Genomic DNA, 19,062 nt, shown 5'->3' with positions numbered 1-19,062 from the left:
ACTGACCAGTAATCGCAGACGTTGAGCACGCCGTTCCAACTCACTATCTGGTGCGGATGCATGATCAAGCGCCTTTAGCTAGGTGATTCCATTAAAACTAACATGGTCAGCATTCAATTTCGAACACTTACAAAGCTATTGATTTCGGGGATTTATTTACCGCTATAGTTTCTCACATTCTGAAGTCTTACGCTATCTGCGACACAAATGCCTTGCGAGCAAACCTTGCACTGGTAACGTTGGAGCGCGTTTTCGGACAGTTCGACGGAATAGCTTTCCACGTAATCTCCAACGGTTTTATTTGCTGCCATGCAGAGTACAGAAACATAGTATTTCCCCCTCACTCCAAAAGAATAAGGACACTCTGGAGGGTATCCAACGAAATCAGAATGTGTAGACGCAAAACCGGAGAACAGACTGCAGGTACACCTCTTCTTTAAGAATGGTGAAGTGTCAGAATTTGCTTCAAGATGAGCTAGTCGAAGAGACTTCTCAGAAGTCTTTTAAGAGAAAACGTGACATATTCTTAAGAACTATGGACAGTATATCACACTAATTTGATGATTTTTTCTTTTTTCGTTAAATATACGTAGGATTTTAACTAGAGGCATCGGTGATTCACTGCTACTGGATACGGAAACATGTCAAGCGAAAGCTTTTTTTATTCCGTCTATAACCATTTGAACCATTGGAGTCAATTCGTGAAGTCAGAGAGAGCGGCTGCATCAGATCATACGTTACTTTCTTGTGGCTATGGCGGTTGATGTGCATAAAGAGGTTTCGCGTACAAAATTTATTGATAGAATAGGTACCGCATTTTCTGACTATAATAACCTTGGTAGATGTAAATAATGAAGACTACACTCGAGAATTATTAAGACCTCCAGATATCAAGGAGGATGTGAAACTAATGCAGGAACGTAGTCGCGTTTCACTCATTTTACGTTCTGCATATTTTCGGAAAGAATTGGAAAAGATTGTGGCATCTTCATTAAAATCTGGGTGTCTTAACGCTAATGTTATTGCCCTCAAGCAAATTATTGAGTATCTGACGCCACAAACTCGATTAGGATCTTCTGCTTTCACAAGAGGTACGCCATTGTTTCTATAGTTTTGTTACATGGAAGGTTAGTTCTACACACTGCTCTTGTATGTACCGTACTTGATGTTGTTTCAGACCCCGACTAAATGTTATGCTTGATATGACTCGGAAATTCCATTCAGTCCTATGTTAGACTGTCACTACTTTACTGACTCCTAAATAGATACCGGATTTGACTGTTTAATGTGACAAGATTTTTACCTGAGACTAATGTGTCAGATAAAAGTGAATGTTTGTGATTCAGCAGTTGAACCATTAAGTTTAAATTATCAACTGGCCCTAATTGCGCGAATAACTAAATCTGTTTTTATTATTAGTGTTGTCATTCATGCACGTCTCTTCAAGTCAAGTGATACTGAAATACCTAATAATTATAGAGTCGCGGCAGTGAGTCGTCAGTATTATCTATCCCAACGAGTGTAACGTTTTTCGAGATCCTGCTTGCAAAACGGTATATGTTGGCCTCACTATCTCAATAGAATCAATTTCACATAATCCTATTTTGTATACTGACCAATGTAGGGTTGTGTATGATTTTGTCTGAAGCTTGGTAGGGAAAACCTTTTAATCACTTGGTTAATTGTACACAACGTAGAGTCTGGCACGTATCAGTCCAAGTTTCCATACCGCATAACGAGATAAAGTTATCAAGCAGTAAAAGTATCATCAGTAAAATTAGGCGTAGACGATACAATACGGAAAGAAAGAATAAGTCTGTGGATTCGAAAAAAGTCAAAGGTAGTTTTGAAATTCAGAATCTAAGGGAAGGCAAGTAATAGCTAAATCTGCTCCATTGCTACTGATCCTATGCTATCTTTGATGAAATCTCTCACTTTAGGCTTATAATTATCACAAAACTAGTAAAAATCATGATGGTCCATTACAAGGGTGAACTAGTTGCTTTACTAACCACACTACTACAAAGATCAAAGTATAACCATGGAAATAGTCCCGTTATCCAGTTAACATCAATTCCGACTGTTGCTACCACATTGACGTGGTGGTTGGGCTTGCCTATAGCAATGAACCAATCAAGCTAATTTTTTTTGAAAACGTAGTGAAACTATAGATCAACAGTAGAGTAAATCATCTTAAAAGGTCAGTGTCAGTTGTGAACTATTTGAACCAAGTTCTAGGTGGACTTGAGTTAGCAAATAATCATTTAGAAAATGCCTGACTTTTGCGCCTGTAATCATTATGTTGTATATAAATGTTACTAAGCTGTTTTTTAACATCCAGTCAAGTACTAAAATACATCGTTTATCCTTATTTTAATTGTACTACAGAGGACTGTACACTTAGAAATCGTAACTACCGTATTCTATAAAAGTTAGCCACATTAATAAAGAGATAATCGCTTTTTCATCTAGAATCGGGTGAATTAAACTTACCGATATAATATTTGGTGCATTATTTGTGATTGGTTATTAGTTTTATTGATGTATTCTGGGCATTACATTGCGACAAACTATTGTATTTCATTTATTAATCTTCAGGTGCTACCGTCCCTGTAGTACCGATTAATGATTTACGCACTGCTCAACTTGGCAGCTATGTTAAAGGAGAGCGCCTTATACGATGCAAATTGGCTTCTGTCTACCGATTAGTTGACATCTTTGGTTGGAATACAGGAATCAATAATCATATTACGGTCAGTTATACTGCTTTTCATGATCTTTGTATTGTGAACATTTTATATTTGTGTAAATGTCTGTATTGAAACGAGATGAAATCTAGTCAGAGTCAATATCTTTGGCAGTTACCGTTCTATGTACTGTAGCAATATCAGCTTTCCATAAGCCATCAATTGAACAGTTCTTAAAACAGTTCTTTAGGAACTTAAGTGTAGACACGTAATCATGTAAACAATTTCGTAGACAATAATCAGTCACAATATTAATTTTCAAGGATTTTAATAATGTAAAGTATTAGTAGGTATGTTTATTGTCAACCAGTTTCTCATCAATAGATCTTTCTTTAAAATCAGTTTGCTTGCCAAAATGTCACCGCTTGTAAAGTAATTATGGTTTTAGAAACTAACGATTGAGTTAAATTCCTGCGTTCTTAGTGGGATTCCTGTTCATTCTTCCATTCCGTAGCAAAAGCATTTAGGAAATATGAATATGTAGTTTTGTGTTGTAAACACTAGATTTCCATTTATTGTATCTATGATTCAATCACCCACTAATATTCGAACAGACTGATGTCATAAATCCTTACAATTATTGTGGCTCATTTCTCATACCATAAATTTGTGGGTATCTGTTCAGTCGCGCGGCTTTTTTTATTTCTAAACAGTCTAGTTAATGGTGACAAGCTACAATCCTTAGTTTGTCAATGTACGCTACTTCCGTGACTTTTGATAGTGTTATGCTTGAAACTAAATCGATTCCGCGGTAACGAACGAAAACCAATGACACAATGACACGATAAGCTATTCTAATCGGTTGTCCCAGGCCCCGCTAACTAGATGAAGAAGTCCAAGGCAAGTAGGGGAATATGTATGTATTCCGCAAGCAGCCGAGTACAAGCAATCGAATAAGGGGAAAAGTCAAGCGCATTTATACAGTAACAAATTGTCCTTGAGCATCATTAGTAAATAGCACACATAAAGAAACAACGGACCAATAGCGTTTAGGATAGTTTACAAGTGGGAAAATGACGTGAAGGTAAAAAGAGCGCTTTTGGCGCGAAAACAGCTAAATTCAAATTTTCAAAATAAAATTACAAGATTAAGCCATTTACCAAGTAAGTTCTGGGGATTTGACATCCCCAACAGATAGACAGTGAAAAAAATTGTTCATGAAGTGACTGTAGAAGTTGAACATATATAAGTTAATTGGATTGATATTTAAGGTGTACTTTGAGCCTTGAGATGATGTCGGAAGGTAGTTTTAATATTACTATATTCTATAAATTGAACAGTTTTGAGATATGATATCAAGCTATCTAAAGTTTACATCGAAGATACCTATCGCGAAACATTCTGATCGTTTTGTTCTTTGACTATCGAACTCTTCCTTTTGCTGATATTTGCATCCACTGTAATGTTTGCGAAATGCTTTATTGGGTGTCACCCATACTTTGTATCATTTGATTCCCTTATCAATCACTATTCAGTTTTTTTTGACAGGAACATGTTACTACTAGTAATGCTAACTATAAGATACGTGCAGGTTTGTTTATTAAGCTACTAGATATCGTGTGATAATTGTCTTCAATTTATCGGATGGTAGCGAAAGCCACTTGTCAGTTGATGTCTGATATGTCTAGAATGATTGATTTAGTTTGAATAGCGTTGTATCTGAAATGTTAATATACATAACCATCTGTTGTTTAATCGGAGCTGGTTTTAGACCTGGATGTATGATTCAAACATATTCACTCTTCGGGTTTCGAAATGTAGGGATACTTACCGACACTTGAATACAGTTGTATTTTTTGATTTGCTTTCGACTTTGTTGATCAGGAAGTTTAATCTCGGTATCTGTCTCTAAAAAACCTGTCAGGGAAGTACATAAACCTTTTGAATACTCTCTACTCGAATACTATAGATTAACGCAAGGCTTATGGAGAATTGTCGTTTGAGCTGGCTACGTTAAGTGGCGTTTGTCAAGGTTGCCCATTATCCCACTTTTTGAAAAAATTTCATCCTAGATGTCCCTGAAATCATATACGGTAAGATATGACTCACTATAGATATATGTAGAATACGACTCAAGAAGCCGAACCATAGTAAATTTAGTGTGATTTTGTTTCGTATCTGCTGTAAGGAGATATGAGAGTTAAGCGACCTCGTCTATGACTTTCAAATATTTATTGAACTGTCATTAACGATTGATATTATGTATATTACGAAGAAACATATGAGTTGTGTCTTCATTTACTCTGTTTAGTTATTGGTAGTTGTTCGAGTAATTTGTATAATCGCCAACCAGTCTCCATTGTTTTCTAAGTAAAATATTTATAAACTGAGCTAATAAATGGATTTGTTAGATATTTTCTATAAGATATAAATATCTGATTTCATCAAATTGTCACCTTAAACTTTTATTCTAGGCTCGGGTGTCTCGAGATACTGATGAATACCTGATCAATCCCATTGGTTTATTGTACAACGAACTAACCGCCTCTTCTTTCGTAAAAATTAACCTTGAAGGTAAATAATATGAATAAATTTTAAACTGATCATTAGAGTACTGACGATTTTATAGTCATTTTCCTACCGTATACTGTGATTCGTATATACTTAGCACTTTCAAATTTGTGTTCTATCTTCTACCTGATTTAAATATATATTCAGGAGTTATCATAGCCCCCAAATGCCATTGTATGACCGAGAGTGGGGGGGGCCGCCCTCCCTCTCGAAATGCTCTCACACGGCCACGCGTATACAGTCTTTGCTAGGGAAGCTCTACTTACTACCTTCTCACAGAAAGGGTGTTGTCTACGAAATTGAGAGGATGAAAAGCGAATGTCCAGCGCTTTAACCAGGTTGGTGGACACGGAAAGTTCACCTAGGGGAGTTGGAAAACCCTGATTCCAAACTAATGGTGCACATGGGCTCCAGGATCCTGACGGAACAAATGGCGTATGAACCTATTGTTGATCACCGGCTACCATGGGACTGCATCTGCTTACGATGCTCCACTGCCTTGTGGATCAGACCTCTAGGTTAAAGGTTCCTGGTGTAGCCCCCATAAGAAAACCACCTGCTTCGGTCTGGGCACCATGGCAGTACCGCAGCCCTGCTGCTAGGCTAAGGGATTGGTTTAAGTTGTTAGTTTGAGAAAATCTATAAATACAGGAGGAAATTAGTGTTGGTTTCGTTTTTAGGCAGATGTCTCTAGTTAGCTGTTCTTGGTTTTTAAAGATATGGACTATGAGAACAGAATAGGTTACCCATTGACGATTAATATGTAGAAATATTTTATCGAAATATTACCCTTCCCAAACCATTTCCATTCTTGTTAGGAAACTTGTGGGGTTTTAATGTCAAAGGTTCACATTTCTCTCGGTTGATTTATAACACCTTACCGATCATGCACACAACTTATACTGTAGTGAAAAAGAACACTATTTGGGGACAATCGAATGTATTTAGATACAAATTACAGACTATCTCGCTAAATTCTGATAACCATACAGCGAACAGTTAATTTGCAAAATAATCATCAATTGTCTCAATCTTCACTGTTCCTTCTGTAAATATCAATCCATCTTCTCTAATTCCATTGTTTGTGCATTTTCCTACCAATTGCGCTTCATTTCAGTTCTTTCCTTATCGCTCTTCTGCCAAAATACATTCTATGTCTAACCACCACCATATACTACTTATATGTATATAAGTAGACCACACTACAATACTTGTGTATCATATATTATACCTATAATTTTTAAACTTCATCTGTTCTTTTTTATGCTTGGTTCATTACTACTACTCTTCAACTTCTTTGGACTTAATATCATTAGTTTTCTCCGCTGATATGATGGGTAGCAACTTATACAAACAAGGAACTGTGCAAGGTCTTAAACTGTTGATGGCTAGATAGATTTGGAACTATTCTTACTGCTGGTTACAAACTTAAATTATGCGCTTAACTAGTAAATTTGATTATGTTCTGAACTTGAATATGTTATTGATATATATATATATATATATATATATATATATATAATTCCCCCTATTGTTATTGTCATCGTAATTCAGTAAAATTAGGTCACTTTCAATTGTTTTTAAAGCTGTATGCTATTTAGTGAACGCAATGTTTTGTTACATATATATATAATAAGTTCACCTATTCCTTGGTTTTGTTCGTATTTTTTTTCTATTTGTATCAATAATGTACGCTTCCTAAATAGTACTGATTTTGACTTCATCTGAAACACGGATGTGATTGTGTTGACCTTTAGTTAAATTAAAAACATCAGCTAGATGTGGCTGTAAATAAGAGAGACAGTAAATGATAGACAGGGCATAATTCAAGAGTGGTAAAGCGTATAACAATAGTTCATAGGTCAAAATAAAGCTCATAATAAGGGAAACATGAATATGAACAGTTTAGTTATTTAACAATTATACGATATAATTATACGCATAGTATTGGTTCATAAATGGATCTCAAAGTTACCATTCACTATCCTTATCGGGACACAACGTAAGTCCAAAAGCTGAAGCATCTGCAGCCACAATGATTGGCATAAACTGGTCATAGTGCGCTATTAATAATGCCGAGCTAATAATCGTCTTGAGTTTGCAACAAACAACTTCACGTTCTTTTGTTCAATTCCAAGTGGTGTTCTTATTCAGAAGACAATTCAGTGGGTCTCGAATGTCATGCATCGACGAAACGAATGTCGAGTAATAGCTAATTAATCCTAAAAATGATCATAGGGCGGAGACCGTACTAGGAGTAAGCATCAGTTGTATAGCTTGGGTATTTTTGGGACCTGGTCGGCGGCCTTCGGCATCAAAGATGAGACCCGATTACTTAAGTGACTTTGAAGAACTAATTCTTATTGATGCATTGTAGCACGGCCGTCGTTCTTTGTTGTAGTTCTTCTAACGAAGTGGCAACAATTAAGATATCGTCAAGATAGATTGTGATCCCGGAATACCCGATAGGATGGTATCCATTAGTTGCTGCAAAATAGATGGGACTATTTTAACTCTCAATCGTAGACGATTATACTGAAACAACCAACGGTGGGTATTAATGGTCAGCAGTTCTCTCGATTTTTTAGCAACTTCCACCTGTAAATAAGCATCAGCATGGTCCAACTTTACAAAGATTTTCCCATCAGTTAGCATAATATTTTTGAAAAGTCACTGGGTATCGTTCATCTGCATTCCGCATGACATAGTAAATTGAAGTATTTTATTTTCTCTTTGCAATTAAGATATTTTTAGGTATTTATTTATTGTTTATAAGCCTTATGGTTCTGCCTGAATAAATTATGCCTGAATATAATTTTCGCACATCTATTTCAAAAGGACAAAATTTAGCTAGACCTAGTTATGTCTTATGTACGATACAGAAAGTGTTGTCATCAATATACAGTCATGCTTTCAGATATATCCTCTTGTTTTGGATATTTTATAGTAACACTTTGTTATGTGTATCTGTTCTGAAATTTGTTGCAATAAACCATGTTTTCACATAATTAATTAACTTACTTGCAGTTCTACACTTATCTTTACTAATGATAGTTAAAAGGGAGAAAAATATCCAGTGGTCATCTAAGATAAGTCAAAGTTTACTTAGCAACTAATATGTAAATACTTTTTTTCACTTTAGGGTCTATTTTGGTTCAAGGATCTGTTGATCTAGGCATCGATAGGCAGAGTTGGATGTTGCATGCAGCTGTTCACAGTGCCAGACCAGATGTCAGGTGTATTATTCATCTAAGTACTTCAGCTGCAGTAGCAGTAAGTTCATTTTTGTTCAACAATTGCTAACACTTTACATTTTTATTTCTACGTAACCGTTAACCTTCTAGGAAGTCAATGTACTCAGAAATCGGTTTAGCAGTGGTATATTATGTAGGTTCTTTTTTCATAAGAATGGGAATTTGGAATCCGCTAGGTTCCCATGATAATCCAAATAACCACAAAGCAAACACGAAAATTACTTCTGTTAGTAAAACATTTACAAACTTCAATTATCGGGGCGTTAGATGTTTGCTGTCCAGTCAGGTGTTTTTTTGTTGTCATCACTTATTTCTGCTACTAGTAGTAACCTTTTTTATAAGATGACGAAACGCTACAGGTTCGATTCTATTATCTTTTCCTATTTACGTAGGTAAACTGATTCTTGGTAATTGGGTTTATGGACAGGGCCTTACTGGATCATCATTTTTTTACTTGAGGTTTGGCTATAAAATTTTAAATTAAGTATTAACGTAGTGTTAATTAGAGATATTTATTATGTAGTTGTCAAGGAAAGGTTATGAAAATCGCTATGGTTGTTGATCGAAATAAGATTATTTTATTAAAATCATGGACCGATGTAGGTTAAACTACCACTGACAAACTGTAAGGGCTATTTTGTCCTAGTATAGAACTCAGCGGTGCGCATCCACGATCCTGTAAGCGGGAGTTGTCAAAGCCTAACCTCTAGACCACTGAAACGCAATCGTGGATGCGCACTTGAGTAGTCTAATACTAGGACTAAATGATCGTCCAGTGTTTCCAAGTTTTCAATGTTTGTGTAACTTAGATCGGTTCATGATTTCAATAAAATCCAACATTCTCCTCAATCTCGTACTGGAAATCATGTAATCTAAAATATATGAAGTTCAGTAGATTTAAATCGGTTCATGACATTCACTTAAATTTGATTGGGTTTTGAGTTATATAATCTAATTTACCTAAATTACAACAATTTTCTAAATTTATTTTAATTACTCATTATTATGCTGTCGCGTTGATTTGTTATGTTAGTCAGTCAGTAATGAGCGATGTTGGACCTTGGACAAATACTTATCGGTCCAAGTTGCCACATCACAGCATAACAATATCATATTAACAAGACCGCGGTAATAGTCGTATTCATATTAATAGAAATATGGTTCAATAAAAACGAATGAATTCTCAGAGTAAAAGTATTTAGTAATATTGAAACTGATAGCAAGGATCTAGGGCTAGTGAAAAATCAGTGCATTTACACCGCTGACTGATTGTGATCCACATCTCTAAACAGTGATCACGATTATAACTCCGACCCTCAGGGGGTAGTCCCTCATCTACCTATACAGTTCAGTCTAACAGTTCATGGCTTCATGAACTGATGCTGAGCCTTAGTTTAATTGTCCCTAGTTTTCTTTCAGATTACTCTAGTACCAGCTATGATACATGTTTCAACCATTTCATTCGATAAAAATTCACAGCTTCATCAGTCGGCATCACATATTTACCTTACTTCTTATGTCCGACTTCAGCATTGCTCACTCAGTGTTCCCAACATACCTGCACATTATTTCAAAGACATCTATGATCAAATGCCAATAACCTTTAATTGTCCTCTGCTTTTAAGGGCCTTTTTTCACAGTCATGACGTAAAACAGAGCAAACTACGATCAGTGTGCCCAATCACTTCACTCCCTATCAATAGTTTGGGAATTGACATGGATCACTCTTGAAATAACACTTTGCTTTTAGAAGTGGGTGAAACCCATCTCAAACATGTTTACGTTGTTACTCAAGACATCTAAAATACTCTTCAGGCCTTTTTTTTACTATCATGGTCGATATTTCTACTGGCGTAAGCACACTGAATACACCAAATTTAGTCTGTGACTAATATTCAGTATTAAAAAGCTGTTTTTTTGAAGAAAGTTATAAGACTATTATAACCATATCATTACACTGTTTGACAATTTTAACGATGTTAATGTTACTACAACTGTAGTGTATGTTACTTATACCTGTCGACATAATGTTATGACTTGTGGCCGAGTGGATGCCTAGTTAACGTATGATGTGATAAGACCGCCAATCAGAGAACAGCGAATTGTCGATTGGAACAGTGATACACGATAACTGTACGAGCAGTCTAGAGTACGTATCGGTCCTGCTTCTGCCTAGCCCAGCCAGTTAAGTCCAGAACACCAATAACAGCCTCTGTGGTATGAATCGTTGTATTTCAAACACATAAGTAGTATGTAACACCAATCGGAGGTGGAAACCCTAGCAACAGAAGGCTAAGAAGATCAAGTTGAAGAGAATAGAAACGGAAATAGAAGGCTATTGCAGATGGGAAGAATCATAAAGCATGTGAAGGACAGACGATAGAAATTCGCAAATGAAGTGTTCAGTGTATGGTTCTCTTATTTTACCAAGATATTCTGTGATTTTGTATTAAAATACATTGGTTGTCCTCACCTATGTTCTTGTTCACTACACTACTACTACTTCTACAAATAATAATAGTTAATAATAGCAGTAATGACGATAATGGTAGTAATGACTGCTACCACTAATGGTAACAATGGTAATAACAGCAATAATAATGATAATAGTAATAATAATAATCGATTTAAGGTTTTTTGTGTAAAATCTTTTTAGTTGTGAGGTTCTTCCGGTTGCTGTATATATATATATATATATATATATATATATATATATGAATTCTGATCAGGAAACATTTTCTTTATCCTATTGTTTGTTGTGTGGATAACATTCATAGTGTAACGATTTAACTTTAACACCCAATTTTTTTCAGGTATCATGTACAAATGCAGGTCTTTTACCAATCAGCCAAGAAGCCATGATTTTGGGTGAGACAGCTGTTTACGACCCGTTAATTGTTTTGAATAATCTTCAGCAAAATGGAGAAGAAGACTTAGACTCTCGTAAAAAGCGTCATTTTGATGCACAGAAAGCAGAAATATCTCGGATATTTTTGGAAAGATCTCCCAGTTGTATGGTTTTATTGGTTCGTAGTTATGGTCTCTTAGCTTTGGGACAGTCAATTGAGGAAGCATGGTTTATTGCTTTTACATCCATGTTAGCGTGCGAAGCACAGGTTGGTTTGAAATAATATTGAGGAATTGTTAGAATCTCATTGCTCACTCTTTAGTATATATCAACTTTTTTTGAAGTATACATTCACACTTGGATTATATTTTAAAGTGATATTTATTTTACTGTTTATTATTCTTGTCATAAATTGAAAATTACATGACCACATTACTCCACGAGTTACGGTACCATTTTAATTCTTGTTTGTTTATTGATTTATGGGTTTTTCTTGTAATATATTGTTCAGTGTCATGGTATTTTCTTTTTGTTTGCACTGTTTGATGTATGTGCTTATGCTGTTATAGTTACGTTTGGCGAGCATTAGTCTGGATGAATTGGTTATCCCTACCAAAGAAGCTCAAGAAGCCGCCCACTCAGTAGGACGTACTCCTTCTGCTGTTCAACTGCGAGTTGGCGAAGTCACTGGTAGTTCAGGTTGGAGGCGTGGAGAACTTGAATTCGAGGCATTAATGCGTAGATTGGACTCTGCTGGATACCATACAGGTTATGTTTACCGACTAAGTCAAGTGCGTCAGGGTTCAACTGCTGCATCAACTCTCCAGCGTCCGCCAGCAGATTTGCTGGATAATAACTCCACTCAACAATCTCGTGATGCCGCAGCCCATGTCCGTCGTGCAACTAGTCTTGGTCGTGGTCTTCGTGGCCTCAAAGATGTAGAGATACCTCCTACAGTTTCATCTTTTGCAACTTCATACTATGGGGATGAGGAAAGTAGGTAAGTAGGGGAGAGTACTTATTTTCTTCTATACTGTTTGTTCTTGGCCATATCACCGTAAAGATTTGTTGAATTCTTGTTTCAGAGCTACTGCTATTGCTGAGATGAAGGCCAAAACACTCTCGCTTTCACGTGCACACTGGCTGAGCACACCGAATGCGTACCTTCGGGAAGAAATTGAAGAAGTGGGTACTCCGAATCCTAAAAAGATAACCCATTGGACAGAGGGGTCAGATACCAATAAAACACGTACCGGTGGAGTAGCTGTCCCGCTGGTTGATCCCAATCAATTCGCCTTGCAGGGTTCGGATCCACAGGAGTTTAAGAATCAGCAGAAGAAGGTAATATTTCAAGTTAAAAAGTAATAGCAGGTTTATATACATATATTATTCGTGAGCACTCAGAACAAGGTCATCTTGAGTACTGTTAGATGTTATAAGGGCGGTGTCGACGTCCTAATTGCTCTACTATTCAAGGATGTTCCTTCTTAAGGGACCCGAAAAGGAAACTGGATTGAAGGTGATCATAGAAATCCGAAAGCGTGGCCTCAGAGCGTAAGCGGCAACCGCTCGAGTCCGGTCACACGACCAGTTTGTGGTTGGTGTTTGATGTGTTAGCTCCGCCTTTTTTCAGGCCTTACTACCAGCATTGGGAATCACTGATCCCATGTAGGGTGTGCAATTTTAAGCCTCGATATTTTCAAATTCCCTCCCGTTGTGAAGAGAGAGGATCACTCCAGATCCTAGTGGGCTAGTGAAAACACCATATTGTCTTGTCTTTTCACCAGAGTACAGTCGGAAGTACAACTGCACCTTCGGGCCTTAAGTTTTATACTTTTTATTATGCCACTCTCTAATCAACTTGCTTGAAGTGGTAGGACCTAAAGAAGTGAGTATTTTAACCAATCTAGGTCGACTGAGTCATCACTATAGGTGAACCCAACCACCACACCAAGATAGTAGCTACAGTCTGGTCAGGAGGCCCTGAATATCTATGAGGTGAGACAAATCTAGTGGCTTAAACATGCTGTACTCGATGTGCATTGCCAAGCAGAGATGAGCTAAGACGAAATACCTTTACAATACTCCTTGTCTAACGTTGGTTCTCCGATTGGTGTCTTTTCTCAATAAACATTACCTGCAAAATAAATAAAACCACTTCAGTTAATTTACAGTATTGTCACCTTAGTTTTAACAGACACTTAACAAGTTTTTATTTATTTACGTACATGACAGATATGCGTTAGATATGTAGTGATGTTTTAAGTGTTATTCTTGAAATCATTTGTAGAGAACATAAATTTGAAACACTGCATTTAAAGACAACATTATTTTTTACCTGATATCTCGTTGTATTAGCTGTTCAATTCATTTATGGATCCACCGTTTCAGACGTATAAAAGTGTTCAACTTTGCTTTATCATTTAATCTGTTTGAAACCTGAAGTTTACAAATTGTTCATGTTATCCTAGGTGAAAGATAAATATTACAAGGATGTAAGATCTGCTGGACCAAAATCTCGAATTTTGCAAGGTATTGACCTAGAAGATGAGTCAGATGAGACTGATGGAGGGATCGCATCACCTAAGGTTGTCAGTCCGAAAGGCACACTGCTTCGATTGGATCCTTCCAACCCTCCGTCTCTGGAACCTGGACATGTTGTTGTGGTTGGGGCAGCTAGTAAAGGTATCATTAATCGTAATCAGAGACACAATGTTGGAGTTTACCAGTCTGTATACTCGCCAAATCCATTTGATAGGATGACAGACGAAGATCTTGAGCGCTACAAAGAAAATGTTGAGCGTAAAGCCAAAGGCTTACCCTCATTAGAGGAGGAAGAGGCAAGAGCTCGCATAGAGGAAGCTCGGCAGGCTGTGGTGGTGGCACGAGAGGCGATGGAAGCAGCTTCTCGTATGGGTTCAGAACAAAATTGTAAGCTTTTTCATTTGTTGACACTGATGATGTTTCTAAATTTTCTCGTAACTAGTATTAATTCATTTCAAGTATTCTGTATAAAACAACATGTTCAGTAACTCAATCAAAGGTTGACAAACAACCCTTTCATATTACCGCCAACTGTGTTTATAAAATTACGTGTACCTGCCAAAGTAGCTACATTGGCCAAAAAGAAACCAGGCCATATCTTAGATTTTTTAAGCATGTTCCGAAAAGCCTTAGAACAAGAGGAAGAACGACTTTAAACAGTGCAATCATCAAACATCTCTCGGATACGCGACATCAGGTCGATACTTTGCAATCTTTCAAGGTGAGTAATAAATAGCTAAACTCCAGTCTTCTGAAGTTTTGCTGAAGCCGTTGCTATCAGGCGTTAAAAACCTGATCCATGTGTTCAAAAGGAGATGGTTATTAATCTTTCCTTGCATTAGTGACAAATATTCCTTCGTTACATCTAAAAACATTTACTAAAAAACTCTTTCTTGAATTTACTCTATCATTGAGTTTTGTATTTCGACTATGTTCCAGATTAGTAATTTTATTTTATTAACTGAGCCTTACTCATTTTATTCTTATCAACGTTTACTCATTTTGTAATCACTTGTTTCTGACCGTTTGAACTTATGTTATAACCAGTGTTGTAGAATATTCTTCCACATAAGGTATAATTTACAATATTCAGTTTATTAAGTTTATTTACACCCTTACTATACTGTATTAATGTGTTCTCAGCATAACTTCCAACTAAACTCTTTCATGTAAGTAATTCAAATCCACTTTGTAATTACAGTTTTTAAATATCACAGGTTGTAAGCAGCTGGCAAGAACCAACGAAATAAAATGAATTCATGCTATTCTGTTGGAATCTTTGTTCTTGCTCTTTTCAAATATTATGAGTTGTATTTCGTTGGTCTATCTCATTGAAATGGATTAACTGGGAAGAATAGTCATAGGATTATGATCTCATTTGATTTTTTGCTTTTAATACGCTGAACAGAAATCCATTGTAATTTGTGAATTTCTAGCGCCACAAGTCACTTTGGTTGATTTTTATGTGCTCAATATTGAATATTGACTCAGTGTGTCACTGTCAACTTTATAATTCATACGTTCTGATCTCTTGATAAAATTAAATAAACCTAGGAAACTTTAAGCTCGGAAACATTGTTTTATAATACTTTCATCCCTTACAGTTTCCCGAAACATTTGTACTTACAACTGATTAGTCTATTGTGCAGTATAAAAGTACTGTTCATTATTGGCTGTGATCTCATACACTTAGCGCAACTCAATCTCGTTCACTCAGTGAAAATGTTAGTGTTTCCAATATTAGCGTGGCAGATATTGTCATTCGTTTCATCACTCTCAACGAATTGCAATTGTGTGTCATGAGGTGATAGTGTTGATCCTCTTTTTGAATTGAGATTACAGTTATTTTTATTTCGTATAGTTACACCACAAAATCATGGAGTATTTGCTACGTGAAAACAGTAATAACTCATTAGACATACCTGAATATTTATACCAGTAATTCAGTTAAGGTTTATACTGATAATCGTGACTGAATTTGATTTTGAAGCTCTCAATATTCTGAAAATTGGATAAAAGTTTCTCCTTGCTATTTTCATATCTTAGATCATGGAGAACCTAGTTTAGACGTAAGTCGTATTCATGCAGTTCGGTCAGATACCAGTGGAGCTGAAGCTAGCCATGATGATACTGAAAAAGAGGTTAGTTATGTTTATTTATTCTAAGGCGTTCACGATTTTGAGTAATAATTAACAACAGTTAAACTTTGAAAGTATGAATACTAGGTTTATTTCTCGATCAAAATTCAAAAAAACCTAGTGTTTCGTCACAAATACGTATCATTATACACAAAACATACGTCAAACTTCAGAAAAAGGAAACTTGATAAGTTATTAGCGGATTCTGATGATTTATTTTTATTTATTTTCATCATTTTCTATGAGGTAGTTGCACTCCAAATATTGTTCTAAACAATTATTACTAGTATCATTGTAGTATTATTTTACCCATACCCGACTTATTTATAGACCAAAATCGAAATAACAGTCAGTAATTGAATAACTACGTTTTAATAACCCAGAAGTTAGTGTTAAACATTCAAAATTTAAATAAAATTCATAAATCATAATATCGGAAGTCCCTCTAATTCACAATATGTTACAAAACCAGCAAACCAAAGATTTATAAACAAAATGTCCCAGTTAGATCTACGCAATGATCAGTTTACCTCACCACAAGATTGTCGGCTAATTAGAAAGTAGGACATAACGTTTTGGCCAACGACTATGCAGACCTACTTGATATGACTTACTTAAGCTTAACAACAGATTGTATCACATAGATATCCCTTGCAAGTCTATTATCCTCTTTGTCTTAATATTCCCATTCACTAAAGTGCACCGTCTCAGAGACAATAACATTGTTGACCGAAATCCTAAACTCTTAACTTTATTAGAAACCGATTTCAAACGACCACTACTTATGTCCCCGAAGAATATCCACTTTTATTTTTATAGTACGATACACTGTCAAATTGATAGAATAGAAATGAGTCTATAACTACTGCCTTTGCAGATAATTTTATGTCTACATTATTCCTCAAGTCACATATTTGGAGTGTGGTTATAAATTTCACATATTTTTCTCTCTCCTTTTAGACTAGAAAAGATGACAGTATATTAGAAAGGAAAAAGAAACGTCGTTTCAAAATGCCTTCATTTGCTCGAAAATCCAAGATTAAAGAATCAAAAGAAAAGAAATGAATAGAACTCATACGTTGATATTTGGGCTACTTATTTATTTATAAGTAGGCAATATATCAATAGCTTCAACTTTTTTTCAGCATTAGAAGCATGCGCCAAAATGAACTTAGTATGAGATACTTTATGGTTTTTTTCAATTGCTTTCTTCATATCTGTGCGCTCAGCTTTATGTCTGTCTGATTAATAATTTTCAATTGCATACGCCGTTATTATTTGGGCTTACATCGAATATAATTCACCTCACCTAAATTTTCCTGCAATTTCGAATATATAGATAAGACAAATAAAAAGGAACGAATCGAATGTCAAAATGGGAATTTTCACTATATAGATAAGATCTAGATTTAGATCCTTTCATTTCTACGTTTAATCCCTAATCTACTAACTTATGACTTGTTGTGGAATTCCTTGAAATTTATGTTGATCTGTCACAGTGGCTCGTTTGTTTAATTTTGATTTTTCTTGCTTTGTTAAGAATTATGCATTATTTGTTCTTGCGAATGAGTAAATAAAATCCTGGTTTTGTCTATAGTTCGTTGTTACTCCTGTGTAGGTACATTAGATTAAACTGAATTTTAGTTTTTATACTGAATCCACTATGGCTTTATGTATAATCTTTCATTTTCTATATTGATTTATTATTTGCATCTATAAACGCTTTTTTTATTTATAAGCTTCAGTATTGCTACATGAAGATTCTGGTAAATTACATTCTTCAGGATATCCATACCAAAAGTTTGAAAAATATTCGGACACGTTTCTTATCTTGGTTATATTTTGTTTTGCTTCGATCTATTGCTTAGCGGTCAGTGAAACACAAAGTGAAACCTGACACATTTGTATTGGTTCGTGTTACCACACCACATCAGCGTAGTGAAATAAAATTACCGAAAGTAGTTGAGTTAGTTACAGCATCAGTATTAGCAGTAGTAGAAAAGATAGATTATAGAAAGAAAAAAAATTCAAGGAGGTTTCAGGATTCATGATTTAAGTAAAGGTTAAGAGTGGGTGCATCTGCGCTATGTCTATCGATTCTGAGCCATATCATCCGATATCTCCAACCACTGATTGCAGTAATTACGCTAGTCTAATTGATCAATCTGACCAGTTTTTCTGATTTTTGGAAATTTTCCTAGCTCTAATAACTCGGTGGCTAGTTAAATTTCAATGCGAATACAAATAGCTTGTTTAGCGTTTACCAAATTATTCTATAAGTAGCATGTACAAATTGTTTATTTACCTATAGATAGACAGGTATTTCACCAATTATTTGTCTTAGTATAGCTCTACTACCATAAAATGTGACTACTGAAAATATAATATATGCGTTACTTAGATATATTTTATCATACACATGCTCACCATCGTTCATTTGATTGCCAACATTAAAAGTAGGTTGGGAAAAGGTTAAATGTAACTAGATAACAACATCATACTAGTACATAGGAATGATTGACTTTTTGTCTTAACGGTATATCTCGGCACTGGTTTGTGTGGCTAAATTTAGCAAGACGACCACTGTCAATATATTTTGATCATGGAATGTGACTCAAAATCAGTTTCGGCGATGCACATACATTCATTCGTTATTCTAGATCATTCATTGTTCGATCTACTTTGTTGCTTTTCCCTTTATCTTACATTTTTCTCATCCGTGTGGCTATTTCTTTTTAGTAACCGCACTTTACTCCTTTTTCCCATTGCTGACACAATGTATGAAATTTTAGATCGATAGAGATTTGTGCTGATTACTACGTTGATGATCCGTCTAATTTTCACAGTTGTCTCGAGATTGGCACTCACAACTGGCATGTTTTTAGGCTAGTGATACACAGAGGAATTGTTTATCTGGCAGGTCAACTTTCGTTTTTTTCATGCAAATCCATTTATTAACTTGAAAGTACCAAGGACACTTATTAAAGCAGAATCACATGAATTCACTATATTTCGTTATT

General features: G+C 35.6%; 1 protein-coding gene across 1 annotated transcript; it reads left to right on the top strand.

Moving 5' to 3' along the window:
- The first annotated feature begins 741 nt into the window (after positions 1-741).
- Smp_071140 (adducin related protein) lies at positions 742-17,638 on the top strand. The gene is made up of 11 exons (XM_018794528.1): positions 742-808; positions 843-1,091; positions 2,599-2,753; positions 5,162-5,261; positions 8,401-8,531; positions 11,326-11,628; positions 11,930-12,360; positions 12,446-12,701; positions 13,832-14,291; positions 15,951-16,045; positions 17,003-17,638. The coding sequence occupies exons 1-11, from the start codon at positions 754-756 to the stop codon at positions 17,105-17,107; spliced, it is 2,340 nt and encodes a 779-aa protein (XP_018648932.1). The 5' UTR covers positions 742-753; the 3' UTR covers positions 17,108-17,638.
- Positions 17,639-19,062: the final 1,424 nt, after the last annotated feature.

The sequence above is a fragment of the Schistosoma mansoni genome, chromosome 1 (genome assembly GCF_000237925.1).
Source record: "Schistosoma mansoni strain Puerto Rico chromosome 1, complete genome".
Lineage (NCBI taxonomy): Eukaryota > Metazoa > Platyhelminthes > Trematoda > Strigeidida > Schistosomatidae > Schistosoma > Schistosoma mansoni.
This window is presented reverse-complemented; position numbering and strand designations above follow the sequence as displayed.

Bases quoted from the DNA above. Each gene is read 5' to 3' on its own strand.
- Smp_071140 (XM_018794528.1), top strand. From the start codon at position 754: ATGGCGGTTGATGTGCATAAAGAGGTTTCGCGTACAAAATTTATTGAT. The intron at 1,092-2,598 runs GTACGCCATTGT...ATTAATCTTCAG, and splicing joins ATCTTCTGCTTTCACAAGAG to GTGCTACCGTCCCTGTAGTA. The intron at 11,629-11,929 runs GTTGGTTTGAAA...ATGCTGTTATAG, and splicing joins TGTTAGCGTGCGAAGCACAG to TTACGTTTGGCGAGCATTAG.